Source organism: Capra hircus, chromosome 26 (genome assembly GCF_001704415.2).
Source record: "Capra hircus breed San Clemente chromosome 26, ASM170441v1, whole genome shotgun sequence".
Classification (NCBI taxonomy): domain Eukaryota; kingdom Metazoa; phylum Chordata; class Mammalia; order Artiodactyla; family Bovidae; genus Capra; species Capra hircus.
Window position 1 is genome coordinate 9,577,803 of NC_030833.1, and position 23,898 is coordinate 9,601,700.

Sequence of the window (23,898 nt, forward strand, 5' to 3'; positions counted from 1 at the left end):
CCATACATGACCACAGGAAAAACCATAGCCTTGACTAGACAGATCTTAGTCTGCAAAGTAATGTCTCTGCTTTTGAATATGCTATCTACGTTGGTCATAACTTTTCTTCTAAGGAGTAAGCGTCTTTTAATTTCATGGCTGCAGTCACCATCTGCAGTGATTTTGGAGCCCAGAAAAATAAAGTCTGACACTGTTTCCACTGTTTCCCCATCTATTTCCCATGAAGTGATGGGACTGGATGCCATGATCTTCGCTTTCTGAATGTTCAGCTTTAAGCCAACTTTTTCACTCTCCTCTTTCACTTTCATCAAGAGGCTTTTTAGTTCCTCTTCACTTTCTGCCATAAGGGTGGTGTCATCTGAATATATGAGGTTATTGATATTTCTCCTGGCAATCTTGATTCCAGCTTGTGTTTCTTCCAGTCCAGCGTTTCTCATGATGTACTCTTCATATAAGTTAAATAAGCAGGGTGACAATATACAGCCTTGATGTACTCCTTTTCCTATTTGGGACCAGTCTGTTGTTCCATGTCCAGTTCTAACTGTTGCTTCCTGACCTGCATACAGATTTCTCAAGAGGCAGGTCAGGTGGTCTGGTATTCCCATCTCTTTCAGAATTTTCCACAGTTTATTGTGATCCACACAGTCAAAGGCTTTGGCATAGTCAATAAAGCAGAAATAGATGTTCCTCTGGAACTCTCTTGCTTTTTTGATGATCCAGCGGATGTTGGTAATTTGATCTCTGGTTCCTCTGCCTTTTCTAAAAACAGCTTGAACATCTGGAAGTTCACGGTTCATGTATTGCTGAAGCCTGGCTTGGAGAATTTGGAGCATTACTTTACTAGCATGTGAGATGAGTGCAATTGTGTGGTAGTTTGAGCATTCTTTGGCATTGCCTTTCTTTGGGATTAGAATGAAAACTGACCTTTTCCAGTCCTGTGGCCACTGCTGAGTTTTCCAAATTTGCTGGCATATTGAGTGCAGCACTTTCATAGCATCATCTTTCAGGATTTGAAATAGCTCAACTGGAATGCCATCACCTCCACTAGCTCTGTTCGTAGTGATGCTTTCTAAGGCCCACTTGACTTCACATTCCAGGATGTCTGGTTCTAGATGAGTGATCACACCATCGTGATTATCTGAGTCATGAAGATCTTTTTTGTACAGTTCTTCTGTGTATTCTTCCCACCTCTTCTTAGTATCTTCTGCTTCTGTTAGGTCCATACGATTTCTGTCCTTTATCGAGCCCATCTTTGCATGAAATATTTCTTGGTATCTCTAATTTTCTTGAAGAGATCTCTAGGCTTTCCCATTCTGTTGTTTTCCTCTATTTCTTTGCTTTGATCGCTGAAGAAGTCTTCCTATCTCTTCTTGCTATTCTTTGGGACTCTGCATTCAGATGCCTGTATCTTTTCTTTTCTCCTTTGCTTTTCACTTCTCTTCTTTTCACAGCTATTTGTAAGGCCTCCCCAGACAGCCATTTTGCTTTTTTGCATTTCTTTTCCATGGGGATGGTCTTGATCCCTGTCTCCTGTACAATGTCACGAACCTCATCCCATAGTTCATCAGGCACTCTATCTATCAGATCTAGACCCTTAAATCTATTTCTCACTTCCACTGTATAATCATAAGGGATTTGATTTAGGTCATACCTGAATGGTCTAGCGGTTTTCCCTACTTTCTTCAATTTAAGTCTGAATTTGGCAATAAGGAGTTCATGATCTGAGCCACAGTCAGCTCCCGGTCTTGTTTTTGTTGACTATATAGAGCTTCTCCATCTTTGGCTGCAAAGAATATAATCAATCTGATTTCGGTGTTGACCATCTGGTGATGTCCATGTGTAGAGTCTTCTCTTGCGTTGTTGGAAGAGGTGTTTGCTATGACCAGCACATTTTCTTGGCAAAACTCTATGAGTCTTTGCCCTGCTTCATTCTGCATTCCAAGGCCAAATTTGCCTGTTACTCCAGGTGTTTCTTGACATCCTACTTTTGCATTCCAGTCCTCTATAATGAAAAGGACATCTTTTATGGGTGTTAGTTCTAAAAGGTCTTGTAGGTCTTCATAGAACCATTCAACTTCAGCTTCTTCAGCGTTACTGGTTGGGCCATAGACTTGGATTACCATGATATTGAATGGTATTTTAGCAGGATCTGAATGACACTTACCATAGCCAGTTGGATTCCACCAATCTGCAGGGGAAAGAGAGCAGGATTACAAAGAAGGTCGGGAGAATCAAGGTTGGTCTCTTTCCTATGACCGGGAACAGGACAGTGGGATCTGAGGGGCTCTACCATCCGAGGAGAAGAAGCCTTTTCTGAGAGTTTGCTGTGAGCCCAGATCGCACCATCAAAGGCACACACTCATCTAAGGAGGCAGCACAGCCCACAGAGCCATCAGCATGCCCTGCTGACTGGGTACTTCTTGGTAAGAGCATCGCCTAGACTCCATCTGGGGTGGAAGACAGGAAAAAGCTCTGTCCTCTCCATACACATAGCTCTTGGTTCAGAGAATATGTTCAAGCAGAAATGACCCCAGGACAGACCACCCTGTCACCCAAAGCTCTGGGGAGACTCCGTGTAGCCACGAAGTCCTGAAATCACTGAGCCAGTCCAGAGGATGCCTGTGTTACGGCTCATCCGGAACTGTCTTTGTGGTCCAGAGTGACCAGGGCAGGTACAGAGAGGTGGAAAACCTCCACAGTCGCCTCCAGGGGCTACTGTATGGGGGCTCTGGGGGTGACTGTGGGGGAAGGGACATCCTGGAATCAAGAGGCAGCAGGACTCACCTGGCACAACCGTGGACTGGGTCTGGGCAGCTGGGGGACAGAGAATGCAGGTCAGAAACAATGCACAGAAGGGGCTTCACATGGGCAAAGGGGTGATGCTAAGTTGCAGAGCCGCTGAGGTGTCAGTCCATGCATCTACTCTGCCAGGGATGGATGGGCCACCCTCTGTCATCCTCAACCCTCCCAAGAGGCTCCTCCTGAGAAGTTCCAACAGACCAGCATCTCTTATTTGCAATATTGAGGTAATTCACTCTATGTCTTGATGACACAGTAGATCCAGAGTCAATTGCCAGGCTCACAGCTTTTATGGATCCACTGAGGCAGTGAGATAGGGCTCCAGCTCCAGGTCAAGTCCCATGTGTGATCTGTCAGATTCAACCTTAAGGGAGACAAGACGGTGCCTGGCAGGCCACACAGGGGCCACACCCCTGCTCACAGCAGAACCATACTTTCCAGTTCTTAAGGTCCAGGACTCAGGAGGCAGAACAGAGGCCACCTGCAGCCCCAGCCGACGATCTCTGCTCAGAGACCTCCTGAGAGACCGGCTCTCTTTTGGCTCTGGTTTGCACTAGGGCATGGAGTGAAATGTCACTTTCCTTTTTTTTTTTCTTTCTTTTTCTTTTTTTGTTCTAATTCCCATCTACATACCCAGGGGCCAGACAAAAGCTAATATACTAAATAAGCAAAGCACTAGGAGGATTTCAAGGAAAAGGGAAATGTAGAGACTGCTTCTCGAGGGGATCAGATTGTAAGCATGAAACCACCTCCAGAGAAGCACACCCAGGTTATCGACACCCGTCTGATCAGATGACGCTGGTGTCCTCGCTGTTTCCTCAGTTGTGTGTGTTCCAGGGGCTATGGGGACAGTTCCACAGGTAGGTCTCATGCCCTGAACAGCCCACTTCGTCCAGGACAATGGGCCCTGAGCCCTGACCGAACCGGGCATCTCCTGGGGCTGAAATGGCCAATCCACAGCCCAGCTGCCTGCAGACCATGTTGGCGTCATTGGTGTCCCAGCTGTCATCACACACGGTACCCTAGGAGCCTCGGTACAGGACCTCCACTCGGCCCTGACACCTGTGTTCTCCGTTCACCAGTCTCAGGGCCAAACCCAATTCAATCCCTAGAGGGCAGCATAGGGAACCATTTCATGTTTCTCTTGAGGTCACAGGCCTAAGGCAGGTTCCAGATTCAGGGGACTTCTAATGGCTTTAGAGCAAAGTAGTCCATCCTAAAGGAAATCAACCCTGAATATTGACTGAAAGGACAAATGCTGAAGCTGCAACTCCAGTACTTTGGCCACCTAATGGAAAGAGCTGCCTCACTGAAAAAGACCCTGATGCTGGGAAAGATTGAGGAGGGGATGAGAAGGGGTCAACCGAGGATGAGATGGTTTGATGACATCACCAACTCAATGACCATGAGTTTGAGCAAGCTCTGGGAGATGGTGAAGGACAGGGAAGCCTGGCTTGCTGCTGTCCATTGGGCTGCAAAGAGTCAGACACAACAAAGTGACTAAACAGCAATAAGTGGCCACAGTTCCCTGGGCTGGGAGTCACCTTTGAATATGGCTGTGAGTTAACCTTCATCACAGGGAAATAAACAGAGACTTTCTTCCCCAAGCCCAGGCTGCCAGGACTTCAGGCTCTCCTGGCTATAACTCTCAGCTCTCTTACTGGAGGGGCCTCTAGGGTGGGTTACAGGACCTCTGCACCCCAGGCTAAAGGACCATGGTTTCTGTAGAGTGAACAAAAATCAATGAGGCCTCATATGGACTCAGGTAGAGCCCAGACAAGCTGGCCCCCTCAACAGATTTCAATTGCCTCTCCAGGCTCTGCAGCCAGTGACCTTGAATCCTAGCCTGACCCCAGGTCAGCATGCATTGGTGAGGATAACATGGTGGGCATGGAGCACGAGGAACAGGACTTCCTTAGAGACAGAAAACCAAGCTCCACTGGATCTCCTTAGAGATGTCTCTTCAGGTTGATCCCTCCCCTATCTCAGAGTCAAGGTCCATGGAAGAGACACCCATTCAGAGAGGACTTGTTCCGAAGCCCTCCCCTTTGAGAGCTGAGCACCCCCATCCCTTATGCCTTCTGCACCTCTTCTGGACCAGATATAGACCTCTGGGTGCGGCAGGGGAATCAGCCCACAAGGATCCCACATAACAAACATCACCTTCTGTTGCGCTCACTGTTGAGAGTTCCTACGTGGCAAATATAACTGCAGAGTGGAGAGAAGGAAAGGTCATTGGGTTGTGGCTCTCCTCCAGGGAGGACTGGGCCTCAAGCTTGGCTCGGAAATGGGGCTGGAGGCAAAGATACAGAAGCCCTGCCCACTGCCCCAAGGCTGTGTTCCTGCTGAAGCAGAAGGCAAATCTGTCTCTCTGCCAGCCCTCATTCAATGTTGGAGGCCACCAGGGACATTCTTGTTTCCTGTTACCACCTCAGCTCTCAAAGGGGAGGGCTTCTGAACAAGGCCTCTCTGAATGGATGTCTCTTCCATGGACCTTGACTCTGAGATAGGGGAGGGATCAACCTGAAGAGACATCTCTAAGGAGATCCAATGGAGCTTGGTTTTCTGTCTCTAAGGAAGTTCTGTTCCTCGTGCTCCATGCCCACCATGTTATCCTCACCAATTGTGGAAGCATAATCTCCATTCAAAAAAATCACCCCATCGATGAATGGCCCAAATCTATTCACAAGACCAGACTTGAAATGGGCTTCCCTGGTGGCTCAGCAGTAAAGAGTGTGCCTGCAATGCAGGAGACCTGGGTTTGATCCCTGGGTCACAAAGATTCCCTGGAGGAGGGCATGGCAACTCACTCCAGTATTCTTGCCTGGAGAATCCCATGGACAGAGGAACCTGGCGTGCTACAGTCCTTGGGGTCACAAAGAGTCGGATACAACTGAAGCAACCCAACACGCACGCAAACTTCAAATACCAGCTGCCTATTTCTATGGTGCAAACATACTCCAAGATGACAACATCTACTGTCACTGATATATTCCCAAGGGTGGCCCCAACTAGGAGGAAAAATGTTCCCAAGATGCATCTCCAAAGCCAAGATACCTACTGCAACATGACTGCTTGGACAGAAATGCTCTCCTGGGGGACACATTCTCAGGTGATGACTGGATTTCACAGCCACATCCTATGCTTAGTGACATGTATGTACACACAGCAGCCCACACAGTAAATGCCAGAGGTTGCTCTGAGTGTGTGTGTGCTCAGTCGTGTCTGACTCTTTGCGACCCCATGGACTGTAGCCCATCAGGCTCCTCTGTCCATGGAATCTCCCAGGCAAGACTGGAGTGGGTCACCATTTCCTACTCCAGGGGATCTTCCCAACCTAGAGATCAAACCCGTGTCTCCTGCATTAGCAGACAGATTCTTTATCACTGTGCCACCTGGGAAGCAGGAGTAGCCAATTGGATGGCCTGTAGGCTTTTCCCAAGGTGCGTTCTGGGGGTATTTTTAGCTCCAGCCACTGCCCCCTTCTGATCATTTCTGTGAATGGTCCCTGCAGAAATCCAGCTTTCACCTGTGCCTTTCTCCTGGAGGTCAATCACCAGAAACCTGCTCCTCAAGTCCCTCCCAGGCCATTCCTGGACCCTCAGGGCATGCTCTGAAAGGGCAGGGATTGGCCTCAACACAGCCAGGACCCAATAGCAGGGTCAGCTGCCCTAAGTGAGCGCATGAAAGATGCTAATGTACCAAAGTTGGCACAAAGGGTGTATATGCTCACTGGTGAGAAGGATGAGAGAGGATCCATTTAGAAAGAATCGTGGACAGAGCCAAAGAGACCTGTTCTGGGTTCAAATCCCTGCCCAGCCACTGGCCCACCACGTGACCTGAGACACGGAACTTGACAAGTTACCCAACGATGCCCTGGTTCCCCCATCTGCACCAAGTTAATTATCCTGCTCACCTCAAAGTGCTGTTGGGAAGATTTCATGGCAGTAGCACTTTCTGTGTGCACTAGTTTGCTGGGAGCCAGCACCAGGAGTCCCACCCGTGGCATAGGTCATGAGGTTAAGGGGTATGACAGGCAAAGGCGAGTCAGGCCTTAAGGGAGCCTCGCTGAATTTTCTCAAGCATCTACCCCCAAAACCAGAGTCTGCCTGCCTTACTGCATTATGCTTTCCACCTATTCTTCTGACATTACAGAGGGGCTGTCCCCCACCACCTTCCTCTAAAAGGAATTAACTTAGAGCTCCAGTCAATAAGTCTCCTGCATATAAAAAGAATGCCTCGGCTTAAACCCCTCTGATAGCTTTCTAACTTACCTGACTGGTCTGTCTGGATTTTTACAACTCTACATGCGATTGTTTAGGGCCCCCCCCCCCAAACCGCGAGAGGCATGAAGCTTAAAGCATCTTAAAGATATAGAGCCTTTTCTAAAAAGCTAAAAATTATATTGGTAATGGGTTTCACTGTTGAGTCAATGACTGCTGCCAGGCCTTCATATTCTTTATCTTTTAGGCACCTGAAGGATATTAATCAATGTAATTGGGATATAGAAAAAGGAATATAGTATTTTTTGATGTTAGCAACACTAGATTTTTGACTTAATTAATTTTCTCTTTGTTATAAATCACTGTACTCCTGTTTCTTTGTTATAAATTGTTGTGTCCTTGCTATATAAGAATGTAACCTTAATTAGTGCTTTCTGAGAGTGGCACCAGATTTTGGAAAAAAACAACACTATTAAGGCAAATAAGTTTTCTGGTTGACAGACCCTTATCAGAAAAGGGCCCTAAAATGCTAATAGGCCTTTTGGCCAGAAGATGATGTAAATCACCTAAGACTTGTGTATACAGCTAGGTATGCAGAGAGAAAGCCTGGTCTTGATAAGAGTCAGGGCTGCTGATGCTGCATAACTTTCTATTATCCATTGATCTCTATGTACAACCAATAGTATAAAAAGCTTTCCTGAACAATAAAGGATGGGCCAGTCACTGGAAAGACTGGTTTCCCCTGTGTGGTCTTTCTCCTTCTCTTCTTTTCTGGCTGAATTCCCATCTAGGGCATGGAGGCTCACCATGTCTACTTACTTGCCCTGGCTTCTAAGACCCACGCGAGAGGGAGCCCAAGGTGGGGCACCCTCTGCTATTCAAGCGGGCGCCAGTGGCCTATGTAGGTGGTGCAAGTTTATTGTCTTGAGACTTTATTAGCTTTCCACGTAAACCAAGTTATTCACCATCTTTTCTACACTAATTTTCCTACTATACTATTCTTTCCTAATCTTATATTTCTAATTAAGTAGTCCTTTCCTAGACGCCGACTCTGTCTCTGCTTCAAATTACCCTGGATCCACCGGGGCTGGACCCCGGCACTAGTTGAGCACTTATTCTGTGCCAGCCAGTCTTTCAAATGCTTTTTAAAAATATACATATCTTAACTCATTCTTTGTAAGAAAATAATTTTGTGCAGGGTACAAAGCAAGTCCTTGGGAGATGTTAACTGTGCTTGATAGAACTGGCATTCATGGCAAGAAGAGGCACTGATTCTACCCACCTCCCACCACCTCCTGACTCCAAGCTGAAGCTAATCTCATGCAATGAATAACTGACAGGTAGAGAGAAGAAGCAATGGCACCCCACTCCAGTACTCTTGCCTGGAAAATCCCATGGACAGAGGAGCCTGGTGGGCTGCAGTCCATGGGGTCGCTAAGAGTCCAACACAACTGAGCGACTTCACTTTCACTTTTCACTTTCATGCATTGGAGAAGGAAATGGCAACCCACTCTAGTGTTCTTGCCTGGAGAATCCCAGGGACAGGGGAGCCAGGTGGGCTACCGTCTATCAGGTCACACAGGGTCGGATACGACTGAAGCGACTTAGCAGCAGCAGCAGAGAGAAGAAAGCTAAGCACTGAAGAATTGATGCTTTTGAACTGTGGTGTTGGAGAAGACTCTTGAGAGCCCCTTGAACTGCAAGGAGATCCAACCAGTCCATCCTAAAGAAAATCAGTCCCGAATATTCATTGGAAGAACTGATGCTGAAGCTGAAACTCCAATACTTTGGCCACCTGAGGCAGAGAGCTGACTCATTTGAAAAGACCCTGATTCTGGGAAAGATTGAAGGCAGGAGGAGAAGGGGACAACAGAGGATAAGATGATTGGATGGCATCACCGACTCATGGACATGAGTTTGAGTAAACTCTGGGAGCTGGTGATGGACAGGGAGGCCTGGTGTGCTGCAGTCCATGGGGTTGCAAAGCGTCAGACACAACTAAGTGACTGACCGACTGAGAGAGATGAAGGGAGAAGAAGGACACAAGGGACTTGTTGGGTGTGTGTCTAGGACGCACCAAGGGTCTTGGCACCCCTGGACTCCTCCTGCTCCATCCTTGCATTCTAAAGGGCAGGCCCTTATCCTGTGGCCAAGGCTGCACTCAACCTCAGTTCACCGCATCCCTGGCCGACCCAGCCAGCGAGCAAAGCCCCGGGGAAGGCAAGTAAAGAAAAAATGTTTTACCATCATTTATAGTCTGGAAATTCTCCTGATCTAGAAAGAAATACAGATTCATCTTAGTTGGTTCTGCTGCTTGTAAATGACACACGGTCACAGCAAAGGGCTTGAGGTTCACCTTACAATCACGCCAGGGGGCGCTGTGATTCAGTCTTGGGCTTGTGAGCCTGCAGCATTCTTGCTAAAAGCGTTTGGGGTTTTGTAATAGAACTTCAAAACAAATGGGTTGGCTATGGGGCGTTCAGTAGTTTTAGATGTAATTAAGTACATGTCTGTTTACCAGGCCCCCTAACACTAGTCAACAGTCCCATGCGATCTATGCTCAGAAATCACCCAGCTTATTTCATTCTCTTGAATACTATCTTTTCTGCTGAGCAGACTGCATTGATCTCCAAGTCTGAGGATTTTGTGGATGGGAACCTTGTCTGAGCCCTCTCCATGGACTAAGCGGAGGATGTCCAGCCTAAGGGGATGGTAATGGCAACCCACTCCAGTGTTCTTGCCTGGAGACTCCCAGGGACGGGAGAGCCTGTTGGGCTGCCATCTATGGGGTCACACAGAGTCGGACATGACTGAAGTGACTTAGAGAGGGACAGGATGGCACAAAATGGAGGCTGTGCCAGACTGCTCGTTGCTTGGTATAACAACAATTCAAGACGTGACCAAGGATTAGCATTCCGGAAATGTGCTCATGGATCCTCTTCTGGATTCGCCTCCATCGTCTCCATGCAGATTTAGACAAAGACTTAGAAGGCAAACAAGAACTGCGTTTGAGTGGCAGCCACCCACCTGCCTGCTCTTCACTCGTTTGCCCCCAAAGACAAATGCTGTTCTACTGCCAATGGCAGCTGACACTTCTGAACTCCATTGATCAGAAGTCCTTTTTTTTCCCCTAGAGCTTCAGAAAATACGTCAAAGGCACAGTTTGGGAAATGGAACTTAGAGATAAGCCCCCATCAGGGCACTATGATGCTTAGATAAAATATTAGGGTGGGGGTGAGGGTAGGGTGACTAAGTCAGCCTAAGTCTATATCTGCTCCCTCGAGTTCCTGGCATCAGTGCCAGGAATAACAGAAAAATGCTCTTCCTTCCTCCTCTGTCTGGCCAACTCTTACACCAGTCCTATACCTCTGTTTACCTGTGACTTCCACAGGGTGGCTTTCTCTGATGGCTTGAGCACATGCCTCTTGCCAAGGATATCTCTCCCTGGGACCCATCATAGCTATACTTGTAACTGTGTGTTCAGAGATTACTGTATATCTTTCCATAAAACCCTAAGTCGCTACAGGGGCCTGTCCTGTTTAGAAGGATCCTGGTAGGACTAGCTCTTGACGGATGAGGTGGCATAGATGTTGAGCCCATTGTGAAAGATGTGTGAAAGTTCAATGTTAGCAACTCTCTTATGGAAAAGTCTTTACATCAACAAGCCAGACTTATGATGTAGCCAATAACCATTTGGGAAAATGTTTAAAAGCCGCATTCACTTGACATTAAGCAAAACGTAGACATTAAGAAAAAATAAGTTTAAAAAGGTAGCACTTAAAATATATGCTTAGATCTTCTGTCACTTGCTTTGGAAATTCTTAGTCAAATCTTGTAAGCACATTGCAAACATGAAAGCTTAATTCAGTCCTGGGCCATGTAGCATGCTTGCTCAAAATGGGGTCTGCAGACCATCTTTATTTTCAGTTACATAAAAATTCAGATTCCTAAGTCCCACCCCAGACCACCCAAATCCAAGTGTCTGGGGTGGGGAGGTGAATTCTAAGGACCTGCATTCAACCAAATACCCTAGTTGATTCTCATGTGCACTGAAGTTTGAGGCAAAGGCAAAACAAAATCAAAGAAAAAACTAACTGTATAACCACAGTCCATTTGTGCTGTAGCTGAAAGAAGTTTCTATTGCCTTTGTATTTCCATAAAGGACACAAATCACATTATTACCCAACCCTCATACCATTCACTAAATTCCAGAGAGGCTGTGTTTATTCTTCAGATATAAATAGCTGTATAGAATGATAAACTTTAAACCAAATACACCATACCGTTTCAAAACACTAACCATGTGTTGTGGGAGGATCTGACTCAGAAACTATAAAAGAATAAAAGAAAAATCAGACATGTGCATGTTTCATGCATAAGGACCCTAACCAAGAAATCCACCTTTGAGCCATTGCTTTTCTTATAGTTGGCTCTGAATTAAAGATCTCGTGCAATGAGAGATCTAAGCTTGCTTCCAAAATGCCTGCAGGGTGAAAGTCCACAAAGACTTGTTGTTGTTGTTGTTGTTTTAAAAAAGGAAGTCTGCACTTATGCCATCTCTTCTTCCTTGCACACACCCAAGGAGGACCATTTTTAAAAGCTTAATCATGGCAGATGATTTTGAACATTTTCTAGCCTGAGAACCTGGGGTCATGCTCCAGAGTTTTACATCACACTCAAGGATTCTACAAGTGTCATCTCAGCTCATCCTCATATAACCCCATATAGGGAAGCTGGCTTGAGTAGGTGACCCAGATCAACTGACCAGTAAGTGACAGCCGGACCTATACTCGGATGGTTGCTCTTAACTATTTCACTGTTCTACCTTCCAGTGCATATATATTTACCATTTGTATTATTTGTATTTGGCTCAAATCATAGTCTGTGCTTTTGCACAAGCAGGTATGCTCATGCACACACAGGACTGCCATAAAAGAGGAATTAGGGCGCACAGCAGTTAGCATTTAAAGCACTGACTGAGGCCAGGGTGCTCCTTATTTCCCCAAGACTTGTTAGCAGTTCTAGAGAAGAAGAGGAATGTGATTCTCACTCGAGAGGCTCAGCTAGACATGCTGACCCCCCCACTGCCCCCGCCGCCCACTCCCCCTGCCGCCCACTCCCCCCGCAGTCCACTGCCCCCGACGCCCACTCCCCCCGCCGCCCACTGCCCCTGCCGCCCTGCTGGACACCCAGTGGGCCGCGTGGGGGCCAGAGACCTTAGGGAAGGAGTGAGACTGGACAGACACTGGTATGGAGCCTGGGGGCCGAGCTCATGGTCAGTATGGAACCTCACAAGGAAGGAGCTAAGGGTCTAGGTGGACCCCATCAGAGGAAACACTTCCTGTCCCACATCTAAAATCCAGCAGAATTCTCTGTGGCAGTCCCCCCTGAGCCCTTGGGGGTGGCCTTGGGCACCACAGTCGCCCCGCCTACCTGGAGTTCAGATGGACTTACCAGAGCTGAGTAACTCCCAGAAAGGAGTGTCTGTGGTGCCTTCCGTTGTTGATGTTGCTGGAAATACAAAGAAAAACAGCCAGATGAGAGCTCTTCCTAAAACAAGCGTTAAAGCCAGACCCACACTCCCTCCCATCAGCTAATTCGAGCAGCAGAGGGAGTCGCATTGCTCTTTGCTTCGGAGGGTAGCGGGACCCATCATTCATTAATTCATTGATTCACTCAGGGAATATGGACCAGTCTCTGACCACACGAGGGGCACAGAGGAGAGAGAGATGTAGGTAAGATGTAGTCCTCGGGGGCCCAGAGGCCAATGGCAGCCAGACTTCGTGCGCATGCTCAGTCGCTCTGCTGCTGCTGCTGCTAAGTCGCTTCAGTCGTGTCCGACTCTGTGCGACCCCATAGACGGCAGCCCACCAGGCTCCCCCGTCCCTGGGATTCTCCAGGCAAGAACATTGGAGTGGGTTGCCATTTCCTTCTCCAATGCATGCAAGAGAAAAGTGAAAGTGAAGTCACTCAGTCGTGTCTGACCCTCAGCGACCCCATGGACTGCAGCCCACCAGGCTCCTCCGTCCATGGGATTTCCCAGGAAAGAATCTTGGAGTGGGGTGCCATGCCCTCCTCCAGGGGATCTTCCCCACCCAGGGACTGAATCCGTGTCTTCTGCATCTCCTGCATAGGTAGACAGGTTCTTTACCACCGAGCCACCTGGGAAGCCCCTGGCAGCCAGACTTGCTAACCAGTAATTCTCCATTTTGGCCAATGAGGAACACAGTGGAGGGGAAATGGAAATCTCAAAAGAAGCAATTCCTGAGCTTGGAAGAAGGGCAGGAGGAATCCAGAGAGGACAGGATCTTTCAACAAGGCTTAGAAGAAGGCATAGATATATGTCAAGAAAGAACAGAGTGAAAGTTGTTGAGTTGCCAGATGAAACTCAGAATGCCCAGTAAAATTTGAATTTCAGATAAACAATGAATTCTTCTTTAATGTAAGTTTGTTCAAAATAGTACTTGGAATATATGTATACTTAAAACTTTTATCTAAAATTTGACTTTAACTGGATGTGTTATATTTTTATTTACAATATCTAGCTACTCTCCAGTATTCTTGCCAGGGAAATCCCATGGGCACAGGAGCCTGGCGGGCTGTGGTCCATGGGAGATCCCAAAGAGTCAGACATAACTGAAGTGACTTAGCACTCACTAGACGGAAGGCATTCCAGCAGGGGCAGTAGACAAAAAGTTGTCTTAACTGTCCTTTAGGTAACTAACCCCCGAGCCAGATCCACTGAGCCAGATCCATCCTTTCTTTAAACCTACTGACCACTAGCGCTGGTGGGCTAATTTCTAGTACACTTAGCAACTTGCATTCCAACCGAGTTGTGTGATCAGTGAATGACAGATATGAGTCCTGAACCTGTTTATGTTGATTGTACTTGACACTAAAATAAATATTAAGTAAATTGATCAAATATGGTACAAATAGAAAGATGTCTTTCAAAAAAAATAAGGCTGAATGCTTTGGAAATAAAATTAAGGTGCTAAAAAGAAATTGAGTGGGTTAGGCAGCAAAAAGGAGATATATATTTAAAGCAATTGAACTTATACCCTCTTTGTTCATTCAGTCACTCAGTCATATCCCACACTTTTGCATCCTCATGGACTGTACCTCGCCAAGCTCCTATGCCCGTGGGATTTCCCAGGCAAGAATACTGGAGTGGGTTGCCATTTCCTACTCCAGGGGAACTTGCTGAGCCAGGGATGGAACTCTCATCTCCTATGTTGCCAGGCAGATTCTCTACCACTGAGCCACCTAGGAGGCTGCTTTGCAAAGGTATTTCATTTCACACTCTGAAGAGACTAAAAACTAAAAGTTATAAATATGCCAAATGGGAGCAATTTATACAAGAAAGGTGCTGCAGAACTGCTGAAGACCTCTGCTGAGAGAGAAGCCTACAGCAACAGATTGGCGAGTCAAAGTGTGTTTATATGTTTTAAGATAAAAGGAAACATTTTAAATGTGTATCTATCATATTTTGTGATTTTAAACAATATTTTTGCAGGAAAAAAACAACTGCCTGACCCAGTCACATTAGAAAAGGGTTCTTTTAAAACAATGGTTCTTAAAATGGTTCCATGCATCTTCAGCACCAACCAGCACCTGGGAATTTGTTTTAAAAAAAAATGCAAATTCTTAGGCCTCCCCCAGACTTAAGAATTTACCCTTGATGTGATGTCCAACAATATGTATCCATTCCAGGTGATTCTGACACACATTAAGGTTTGAAAACCACTGTCTACGGCCTGCAGCGAAAGTGTTTTGACAGAGTGGTAGGGAATAATGTATTCAACAATCACGCTGCTTGCAGAAAGTGAAGAGGAACAATGGGCTGTTGATGAGGGTGAAAGAGAAGAGTAAAACAGCTGGCTTGAAAAACTCTGCATTAAAAAAACTAAGATCAAGGCATCCAGTCCCATCACTTCATGGCAAATAGAAGGGGCAAAAGTGGAAGCAGAGACAGATTTTATTTTCCTGGGCTCCGAAATCGCTGCAGATGGTGACCGCAGCCGTGAAACTGAAAGACATTTGCTCCTTGGAAGGAAAGGCAAACCTGGGCAGCAGGTTAAAAAGCAGTGACATCACTTTGCAGACAAAGGTCCGTAGAGTCAAAGCTATGGTTTCTCCAGTAGTTGTGTACAGATGTGACAGTTGAATCATAAAGAAGACTGAGCGCTGAAGAACTGATGCTTTTGAATTGTGGTGCTGGAGAAGACTCCTGAGAATCCCCTGGACTCCAAGGAGATCAAACCAGTCAATCCTAAAGGAGATCAGCCCTGAATATTCATTTGTAGGACTGATGCTCCAATATTTTGGTCACCTGATACAAAGAGCTGACTATTGGAAAAGACCCTGGTGCTGGGAAAGATTGAAGGCGGGAGGAGAAGGGGGCAGCAGAGGATGAGATGGTTAGATGGCATCCCTGATTCAATGGGCATGAATTTGAGACAACTCTGGGAGATAGTGGAGGACTGAGGAGCCTGGTGCACTGCAGTCCAAGGGGTGGCAAAGAGTTGGACATAACTTAGCGGCTAAAAACAAACAGCTGGATGCCTGACTCCAGCAGGCGGGGGGAATGTTGAGATGACACAGTGCTGCCTCTGGAAATTGGCTCTAGTGGATGAAACTTAGAGACAAACAGTTAGAGGACAGGGAACTGAGAGCTCTGATTGCGGGACGTCAGGAGTCCAGAAGGAGAGCTCCCGGAATGGAACCAGGACTTCTGAACAGACAGGACCAGGCAGAGGGGAAGAAGTGGATGAAAACAGGCTCCAAGGAAGTAAAGCCCTATAAATAAACTTTCTTGAGGAGCAACCCATAAGAATGAAACTGCCAACTCTATGTAAAGCCTCTTGGCTGTCAACTCAGATGAAGAGATGAATCGGGTTTCCGGATAGAAGGACTGAATATAGGACTATCAGTCGTTCTAAACAAATGCATAGGTTTAATATCATTTCCATCAAAAAGTTTCTCTTGGATTGGTCTTTAAAAAACAATTTTGAAGTTTATCAAGAAAAATAAATAGGCTAGAAATGACTGATAAGTTCCTGAAAAAGAAAAAAAAATACTGATGTGGAGGGGAAAGGGACAATGTGGGTTTGGGACTGGGGGTCTTACCCACCTATGAACCTGGGAGACAGGTGCCTTGAGTTCAAATTCTAGCTCTCCTATTTATTTGGTCTCTAAACTTGGGCAAGCCATTTATTCTCACTCAGTCCTAGTTTCTTCATCTGTAGAAAGATAGTTATACTAACCTACTTCACAAGGTTATTGTGAAGACAAAGGGAGAAAAATATATCAGGTGCTTAATTAATATAGTGTTTGCCATGTTGTCAACATTCAAAAAATTATGATTAGGTCCAAAATATTCAAAATAAAGCTATAAAAATTAAAGCAAAGTTTAAAATTTAAATTATTTTAGAATCACTTTAGATATTTACTTCACACCAGAAGGCAAAATAATTTTCAAAACCAAAGAACAGGATTTTATTAAACAAATGAAAACAAGAAACTAATTAAATGTTTATTTGATTTTTGTGAAATTTCTAGATTTTAAATCAATGGGAAATTACAAAGAAAAATAGCAATAAATTTAATTATGTTAAAATATTTATGCAGAAGAAAATCAAAATTTAAAGGCAAATAACAAACTGGGAAAATATTTGTCATCAATATAATGGACAAAGTAGAGAGAGTTTGTTCAATATAGTAGACAAACAGAGAGTTTCTATAAACCAACAAAGATGATACTAACTTTCACACACAAAAAAACAGAGGATAAAAACAGTTCAAGTAAAGGAAATTAAATGGCTTAAAATTTTTCACCTTCACTATAAAGCAAAGAAATGCAGAGTAAAATAACTGTACATCAATTTTTAACCAACAATTCAGCCAAGAGTTTTGAATGGTAATATTCAGATTCAGCAAAGTTGCAGAAGATTCCATTCTCCTTTTTTACTATTGGAGAAAGACTTGGTAGATTGCTAGGAAATAATGTACCAGTATGCTTTAAAAGTCTTAAAACAATCAACTCTTTGACTCAGTAATTCCACGTCTAAGAATCTAGCCAAAGGAAATCATAATTTACTTAATATGGACACAGATGCATGAACAAACATGATCTTCACAGTATTATCCATTATAATTACAGAGAGAATCTGAAAAGGGATGATAGAAATAGGGAGAGGTTGGGAAAAGGGTACAAACTTTCAGCCAGATGATGAATAAGATCTTAGGATCTAATGTAAAACATGGGGCCTGTAGTTGATAAAACTGCATCTCTTATACAACTGAAATTTGCTAAGGGCGTAGAACTTAAATGTTCTCACCAAAATAAAAATAGATATGTGAGGTGATGGATATGTTCTCAGCTAGATGAGGGAGAATCTTTCCACCACGCATACGCATATCAACTCACCACAAGGTGCTCTTTAAATATCCTGTAAATTTCTTGGCCAATCACACCTCAATAAAGTGAAAATTTTTTAAAAAGAATAAAACCTGAAAAAAAAAAAAAAACTTCAATTTCCCCAAATCACGACTGCATGTTACACTGTTCAGAATACAAGCTATAGGAAAACTGTATGCTAAATGCTATCCTTTAGGGACTTCCCTGGCTGTCAAGTGGTTAAGACTCTGAGCCTCCACTGCAGGGGACATGGATTTGATTCCTGGTCAGGGAACTAAGATTTGGCATGCCATTCGGAGAGGGTGGGGGAGTGGGGGGCAGGGAATGATATCACTTCCATACACATGTAATTGGAAAGAAATACGTATTTTAATAAAGCCAGTCTCAGGTGATAGGATGAGTGTGTTTTCACCTTTGCTCTGTTTTTCTCTAGTTCCTATACTCTCCACCCTAAATGTGCATTAAAAGCTGTGGTTTGAGGCTGAATGCGGGAGATGTGGTGGCAGGTAATACAGGAGGCAGATTCTTTTAGGTTCGGAAGGAAGTGGGGTCGTAGGCTAAATGAAAAGAACAAGGATGAAAGAAAAAGAAGATAAGGAAAAAATGAAGCTAAGGATAAAGCAGAGAGGGAGGAAGAGGAAAGAAAGAGAAGAAGGGGAGAGGAGGGGACATGTAGGGAGGCAGATGAGATACTCTTATCTCTTGGCAATTACAGCATTCCCAGCATTGAGCTAACTGTGCTACCTGCAGTATCTCATTTTATCCTCAGGATATCCTTTATCAGATTATTACAGTGTCAGATTATTACGCAGTCTATCTTATGGAAGTGAAACCCAAGGCTTAGGGATGTAAAACAGCTTGTCAAAGGTCACACAGCGCTGACAGTGAAACTGATGCCAGAAGTCAAGGGCACTGACCCCAGAGTAAATGTGCTCATAGCTCAGCTCCACCCCTTCCCAAAATTCAAGTGCAAACGAGATTCCATTTCAACTTGTAAGAAAGCAAAGGATTCTGAAATAATAATCTTTAGTGATGGAGGGTTTGTGGTCAGCGTTGCCCCTGACAGCACTGGGGCTGGTAGAGTTTGGGGTGGTACCAGCGTGGGAGGATACAACTGCAGTCATCAGGCAGCAAATGGGCCATTTCTAGGGAGGAATTTGAGGCACAGTGAGGGTGTGTCTTCTAATTATTACCTCCCAGCAATGGACAGGTATTTGGGATTCACTGTCAGGTTGCCTATCTCAGGACAAGGGGAATCTGGTCACTGTAGTCCTATTTCCCTTCCAACCCAGCTTTGGGGACTCAAAGAATAGCTAGTCCACCCTCCGTCCCTGCCCTCCCCTCCTCAAGAGCCCAGCTCATACACTGCACTCCATGCTCAGTAGTCACGAGTATCCGCTGGGAAGCAACATTCCTGGCTCTCCTGTGAATGACCCCGTTATCTACCTGGTGATGCTCTGTCTCCACCACCTCCATGCCACAACACTGCACTGGGTTTAGGGCAGCCAAGAGTGGAGAAGAGACTTGAAGGATACTGTATGGTATCACTTACGTGCAGTTTTAAAACAACACAAATGAATACACATGCCAAAGAGAAACCAGCAGATTTAGGGGTTTCACTGGCGGCTCACTGATAAAGAATCTGCCTGCCAATGCAGGAGATGTGGGTTCGATCCTAGGTCAGGACGATCCTCTGGAGGAGGAAATGACAACCCACTCCAGCATTCTTGCCTGGAGATTCCGACAGACAGGGGAGCCTGGCAGGCTGCAGCCCATAGGGTCGCAAAGAGTTGGACACGACTTAGCAGCTATACAGATTGCTCCTGATATGGGGTCTTGTTTAGTTACTAAGTCATGTCTGACTCTTTTTGCCACCCCATTGGACCATAGCCTGCCGGGCTCCTCTGTCCATGGGATTTCCCAGGCAAGAATGCTGGAGAGGGTAGCCATTTCCTACTCCAGGGGCTCTTTCCGAACCAAGGATTGAACCCACGTTTCCTGCATCGGCAGGCGGATTCTTTACCACTGAGCCACCTGGGAAGCCCCAGTATGGTGTCTGGCTCTCTTTAAACGATACATAAGGATGAGAAATACTTTTCAGGACCTGGCCCAGGGCACAGAGAGAAGGTCTCAGGAAGGGTCCTCCTGCCCCTCCATTATGGCCAGCAGGAGCCTCTGCGAGGCTCCAAGGGATGCACGCTATTGTACTAAGTGAGCCAGGCATGGTCCTTGCCCTCCAGGGACTCCCTGCATAGCAGGATCTCTAGAAAAATCCATAGAGTTAAGATGCTATCGGAGAATAAGAGTGGCAAGCATAGGATGACACATGGCTTGTGTGTGTGTGTGTGTGTGTTGAGCGTACATGTCAGGGTTCCTGGATGGGACAATGCCCATGGTATTTAAAAAAGAGCAGCTAGATTTAGCCAGAGGTGAGGCGGTGAGGAGGGGAAGAATAAGACTGTGTTCCAGGTGGAGGCAACTGCATGAGAGACACCATGGCAAGAGGCAGCTCCTGAGGGTGTAAGGCGGCCGGGACAGATGTGCTCTGCACTGTAAGACATCCTGCTGGGAAGCATCCTGCTGGAAAGGGGCAGGACAAATAAAATTATGGGGTGGAAAACAGCAGGGGACAGGTTGGAACTGAAACCCTGGTGGGGGTTGTCAAGCCAGCTATGGAGAGACCTGAGGCTGGAAACGAGGGTCCTGGGTGCCTGGCTGAGACTCAGGCTCTGGGCATGGTCTTGGACTTCCTCTTCATTCTGGCACACTCCACACCTAGATTGGACTGAGTGACCTAACACCCAGGGGGTAGCTTGCGCAGTAAAGACAAGTTGCAGCGAAGAGAGCTGATGAGGGAATAATTAGACATCTGCGGGACCTATTTAAAGGATAACAGAAGGGCCTACCCCAGCCCAATGTCAGCCACTTAAGGACATCTCACAATTTCCTCCTTCTTTTTAATGTGTTAATTATTGCCCAGATCCCCAATAAACTGTGAAAAGGGGAAGTACAAGCATTAAAACTTTTCCAGGAATTAATTTGTAAGCAATTATTACTTTCTCATTTTGACCTTGAAGAAATGAGACCAAGGGAAGTTGAGTTTAAAAAAAAAAAAAAGATTATTTCAGAATAACTTTCCGGAAAAGTTGCAGAAAATACACAGTTTCCATATCCTCTTACCCAATTTTCCTTCATGATAACATCTCATATGACCAAGTTACATTTGTCCCGATTACCAAACTGACAAGGGTACACTCCTACTAACAAAACTCTGGGCTTTATTTGGATTTCACCAGTTTTTCCTTTTTCTAGGAGCCAGTCCAACATACTACCTTGCATTTAGGAAATCGTGTTAGGATTATGCCCAGAAGAGTCACGGTGGATGGCACCCAGACACTCTCCGCATGCCAGACACCGCATGGGTGACCCCATGTCTGTACAGCCTTATGAAGCTGGAACACAGCCCCATTTTATCAGTGAGTAAACTGAGGCTTGCAAAGGCCCCAGAGTTGGTAAATGGCAGAACCAAAGACATTGCCAGGAGCAGGAGTTTCATGGCCCCTTTAGGCCAGCACAAACCTGAACTCTTTGACTTTTTCTCAAGAATTGGTGCAAAGACTAGAACTGGGCAGTGTCTGCTGCCTGGGTTTCCTCAGCACGGAGCTTCTCCACAGGGCACCAGCGCTGAGCTGAAAGCCACCGTTCATCTCCTCAGCTGAGTTCTCCGCAAGAAACAGTGGGAGCTAACCAGCCAAATCCTCTACTCAAATGCCAGCAGACCTCCTCCAGGTTCAAATCCTGGCCCAGCCCTGCAACAACTGCTGACCTTGGACAAGACACAGAACCTCTCTGAGCCTCAGTTTCCTCATCTGCAGGGTGGATACCCAACTTGGGAGTTGTCAGCAGATTTAAACAAGAAAAGGTAGGTGTCTGTCTCGCAGAGTACCTGGTACAGAGCAACCACTTTGCAGAGGTTTAATTCTCAAGGCTAAAATGCAAATGCCGGTACATAACATGCAAAACCACAGCCCCTCAAGCCACTCGTAGAGGGTGCCGTAAGCCCCTTTGTAGATAGTGAAGTGAAAGTCACTCAGTCGTGTCCGAATATTTGTGACCCCATGGACTATACAGTCCATGGAATTCTCCAAGCCAGAATACTGGAGTGGGGAGCCTTTCCCTTCTCCAGAGGATTTTCCCAACCCAAGGATCAAACCTGGGTCTCCCACATTGGAGGCAAATTTTTTTACCTGCTGAGCCACCAAGGAAGCCCAAGAATACTGGAGTGGGTAGCCTATCCCTTCTCCAGCGGACCTTCCTGACCCAGGAATTGAACCGGGGTCTTCTGCATTGCAGGCAGATTCTTGACCATCTGAGCTATCAAGGAAGCCCCCTTTGTAAATAAGGACAGGCCAATTCATTTCCTGTCCCTTAGGGGCTGACGTGAACTCCCCGTCACTTTTCAGAGCCAGTGCAAGTCTGGGGATGAACTTCATATTGATGAAAGCCAGAGCTAAGAACACTGCCTTCCATTTTCCAGTATTCTGATGGAGACACAGTTTCTGGCCCCTAGTCTGTCCAGAGCCAGTACCCGCCGAGGTCCTCCTGACAAGAGGGGAAGGCAAGTGTTGCCCGTCAGTGAGTTTCCTGTCACAGACCTAGACACAGACAGAGAGGGATAAGAGAACAAGAGAGAGAGACAGACAGGAAGGGAGGAATGACAAACAGACTGGCTAAACATCCTGTTCCCTTAGCATCTCGGTAAAACGACATTGCGGTTCAAGGCCTCAGTGATTTACCCAGGGCTCTTTCATGTCCATTTTGTCACTTGACATTCTAAGAACACAAAGATGTGCTTGAAACTAATTTCCAAATCATTTATCTAAACCAGCCGCAGACAGGGACTTCCCTGCTGGTCCAGCGGTTAAGAATCTGCCTTGCAATGAAGAGAATGCAGATTTGATCCCTGGTCAGGGAACTAAGATCTCATATGCCTCAGGGCAGGCAAGCTCACGTACTGCAACGGAAGATCCCACGTGATACAGCCAAGGTCCCACGAGCCCCAAATAAGACCCCACATAGCCAAATAAATAAATAAAAATTTAAAAATAAAGCAGTGACAGACATAGACTTGGAATCTTAATGATCTTTTCTGTGCTCAGCTATGTGATCTGATTTTGCTTGGTAAATGTTAATTATCAAGCCAGACACACCAGCAGATAGAAGTCACATCACACGCATTTACAGGGCAGTCTTTGCTGGCCATGTTCATCAATACACAAACCACAGGCTTAATCAATGATAACAAAGCTTTAGTTTTAATAATATACATTTTTCCTTAATTTCAGGAATTTTTCTAAAACCAGTCAGTCATTTCCTTAGTTGAGTGAGTCACTGAAGACAATTGACATAGTGATTGGCTTTTTCTAACTACAACCGTTGCATTTCTCAGCCAGAAACAAAGCAAGAAATCTTCGCAATTACAATGATCATTAAAGAACTATCCCCCCATTCTTGATATAAAACTCCTCTTGAGATGAAAGAAGAGCACCAAGAAACAGATATAATTTGCCATGATTCGGATTTACAGCAGTGAAAAACAAATGTAATAATTAGATATAATACCTGTAGATAGAATTTGACCCAATAAAAGACATATTTGAAGGATGACTGTGGAGATCCCCATTTTGCTGGGTTCTTCTCAATCTCAGTAAAAATGCCTTGATATTTATAGGTTCGTAGTTAAAAGGAGGCGTGTCCTCCAGGACACTATATTTGTACTGGTGCCATAAAGATAAAGGAAGTCAGGGGCTCTTCTAACAATCGATGGCTAATCTGTGGAACAATTTAGGTGGGTTAGACTGATTGTTGTGTAACACTCTGGCAATTTCCCAACTGCAAAAGTGCTGATATTAGCAGTGCAATTTCCAACTTCCTTCTAGGTGAACCTCTAAGTCTCTCAAGTGCTCCCTGAATATAGGCTTGACTTTAATCTGGGAGAATGTGAATGAATTTGTGGGAAGTCTGCTCCAAGGCTGAGGGCAGAGCAGGATGTGGGCTGCTGAGCAAATACAGGACACAGTGCCAAGGGGAAAAGCATCTCTGGGATGGTTTGTCCTGGCAGGGCACTCTCTTGTTGGCCCCTGGCCTTGAAGAAATGAGGATGACATTGCAGACATGATTGGAGAGGAGAAGACATGAGAGATATCCATGGATTCCATGGGCTTATATTAGCTTTAGCCATCATCTTCCGGGTCTCATACTCATTCCATAACCCAGGAACTGAGAAACATGTGACCTTGAACTGAACCACTTCCAACCGTTCGCAGGCTTTGATTTCATGTCCTTGGTATTCTCATTGCCTGACCCTTTCTTGTTCAGTTGCTCAGTCATGGCCGACTCTTTGAGATCCCGTGGACTGCAGCACAACAGGCTTCCCTTTCCTTCACCATCTCCTGG

The 23,898-nt window shown here is 45.7% G+C and overlaps 1 protein-coding gene across 1 annotated transcript in view; it reads right to left on the reverse strand.

Moving 5' to 3' along the window:
* Window positions 1-9,136, reverse strand: part of LOC102169730 (deleted in malignant brain tumors 1 protein) — a 62,854-nt gene extending 53,718 nt beyond the window's left edge. Inside the window, 5 exon segments of the mRNA XM_018041105.1 lie at window positions 2,257-2,284; window positions 2,553-2,560; window positions 2,785-2,819; window positions 3,589-3,907; window positions 9,100-9,136. Coding sequence (XP_017896594.1) covers window positions 2,257-2,284; window positions 2,553-2,560; window positions 2,785-2,819; window positions 3,589-3,907; window positions 9,100-9,136 — 427 coding nt within the window.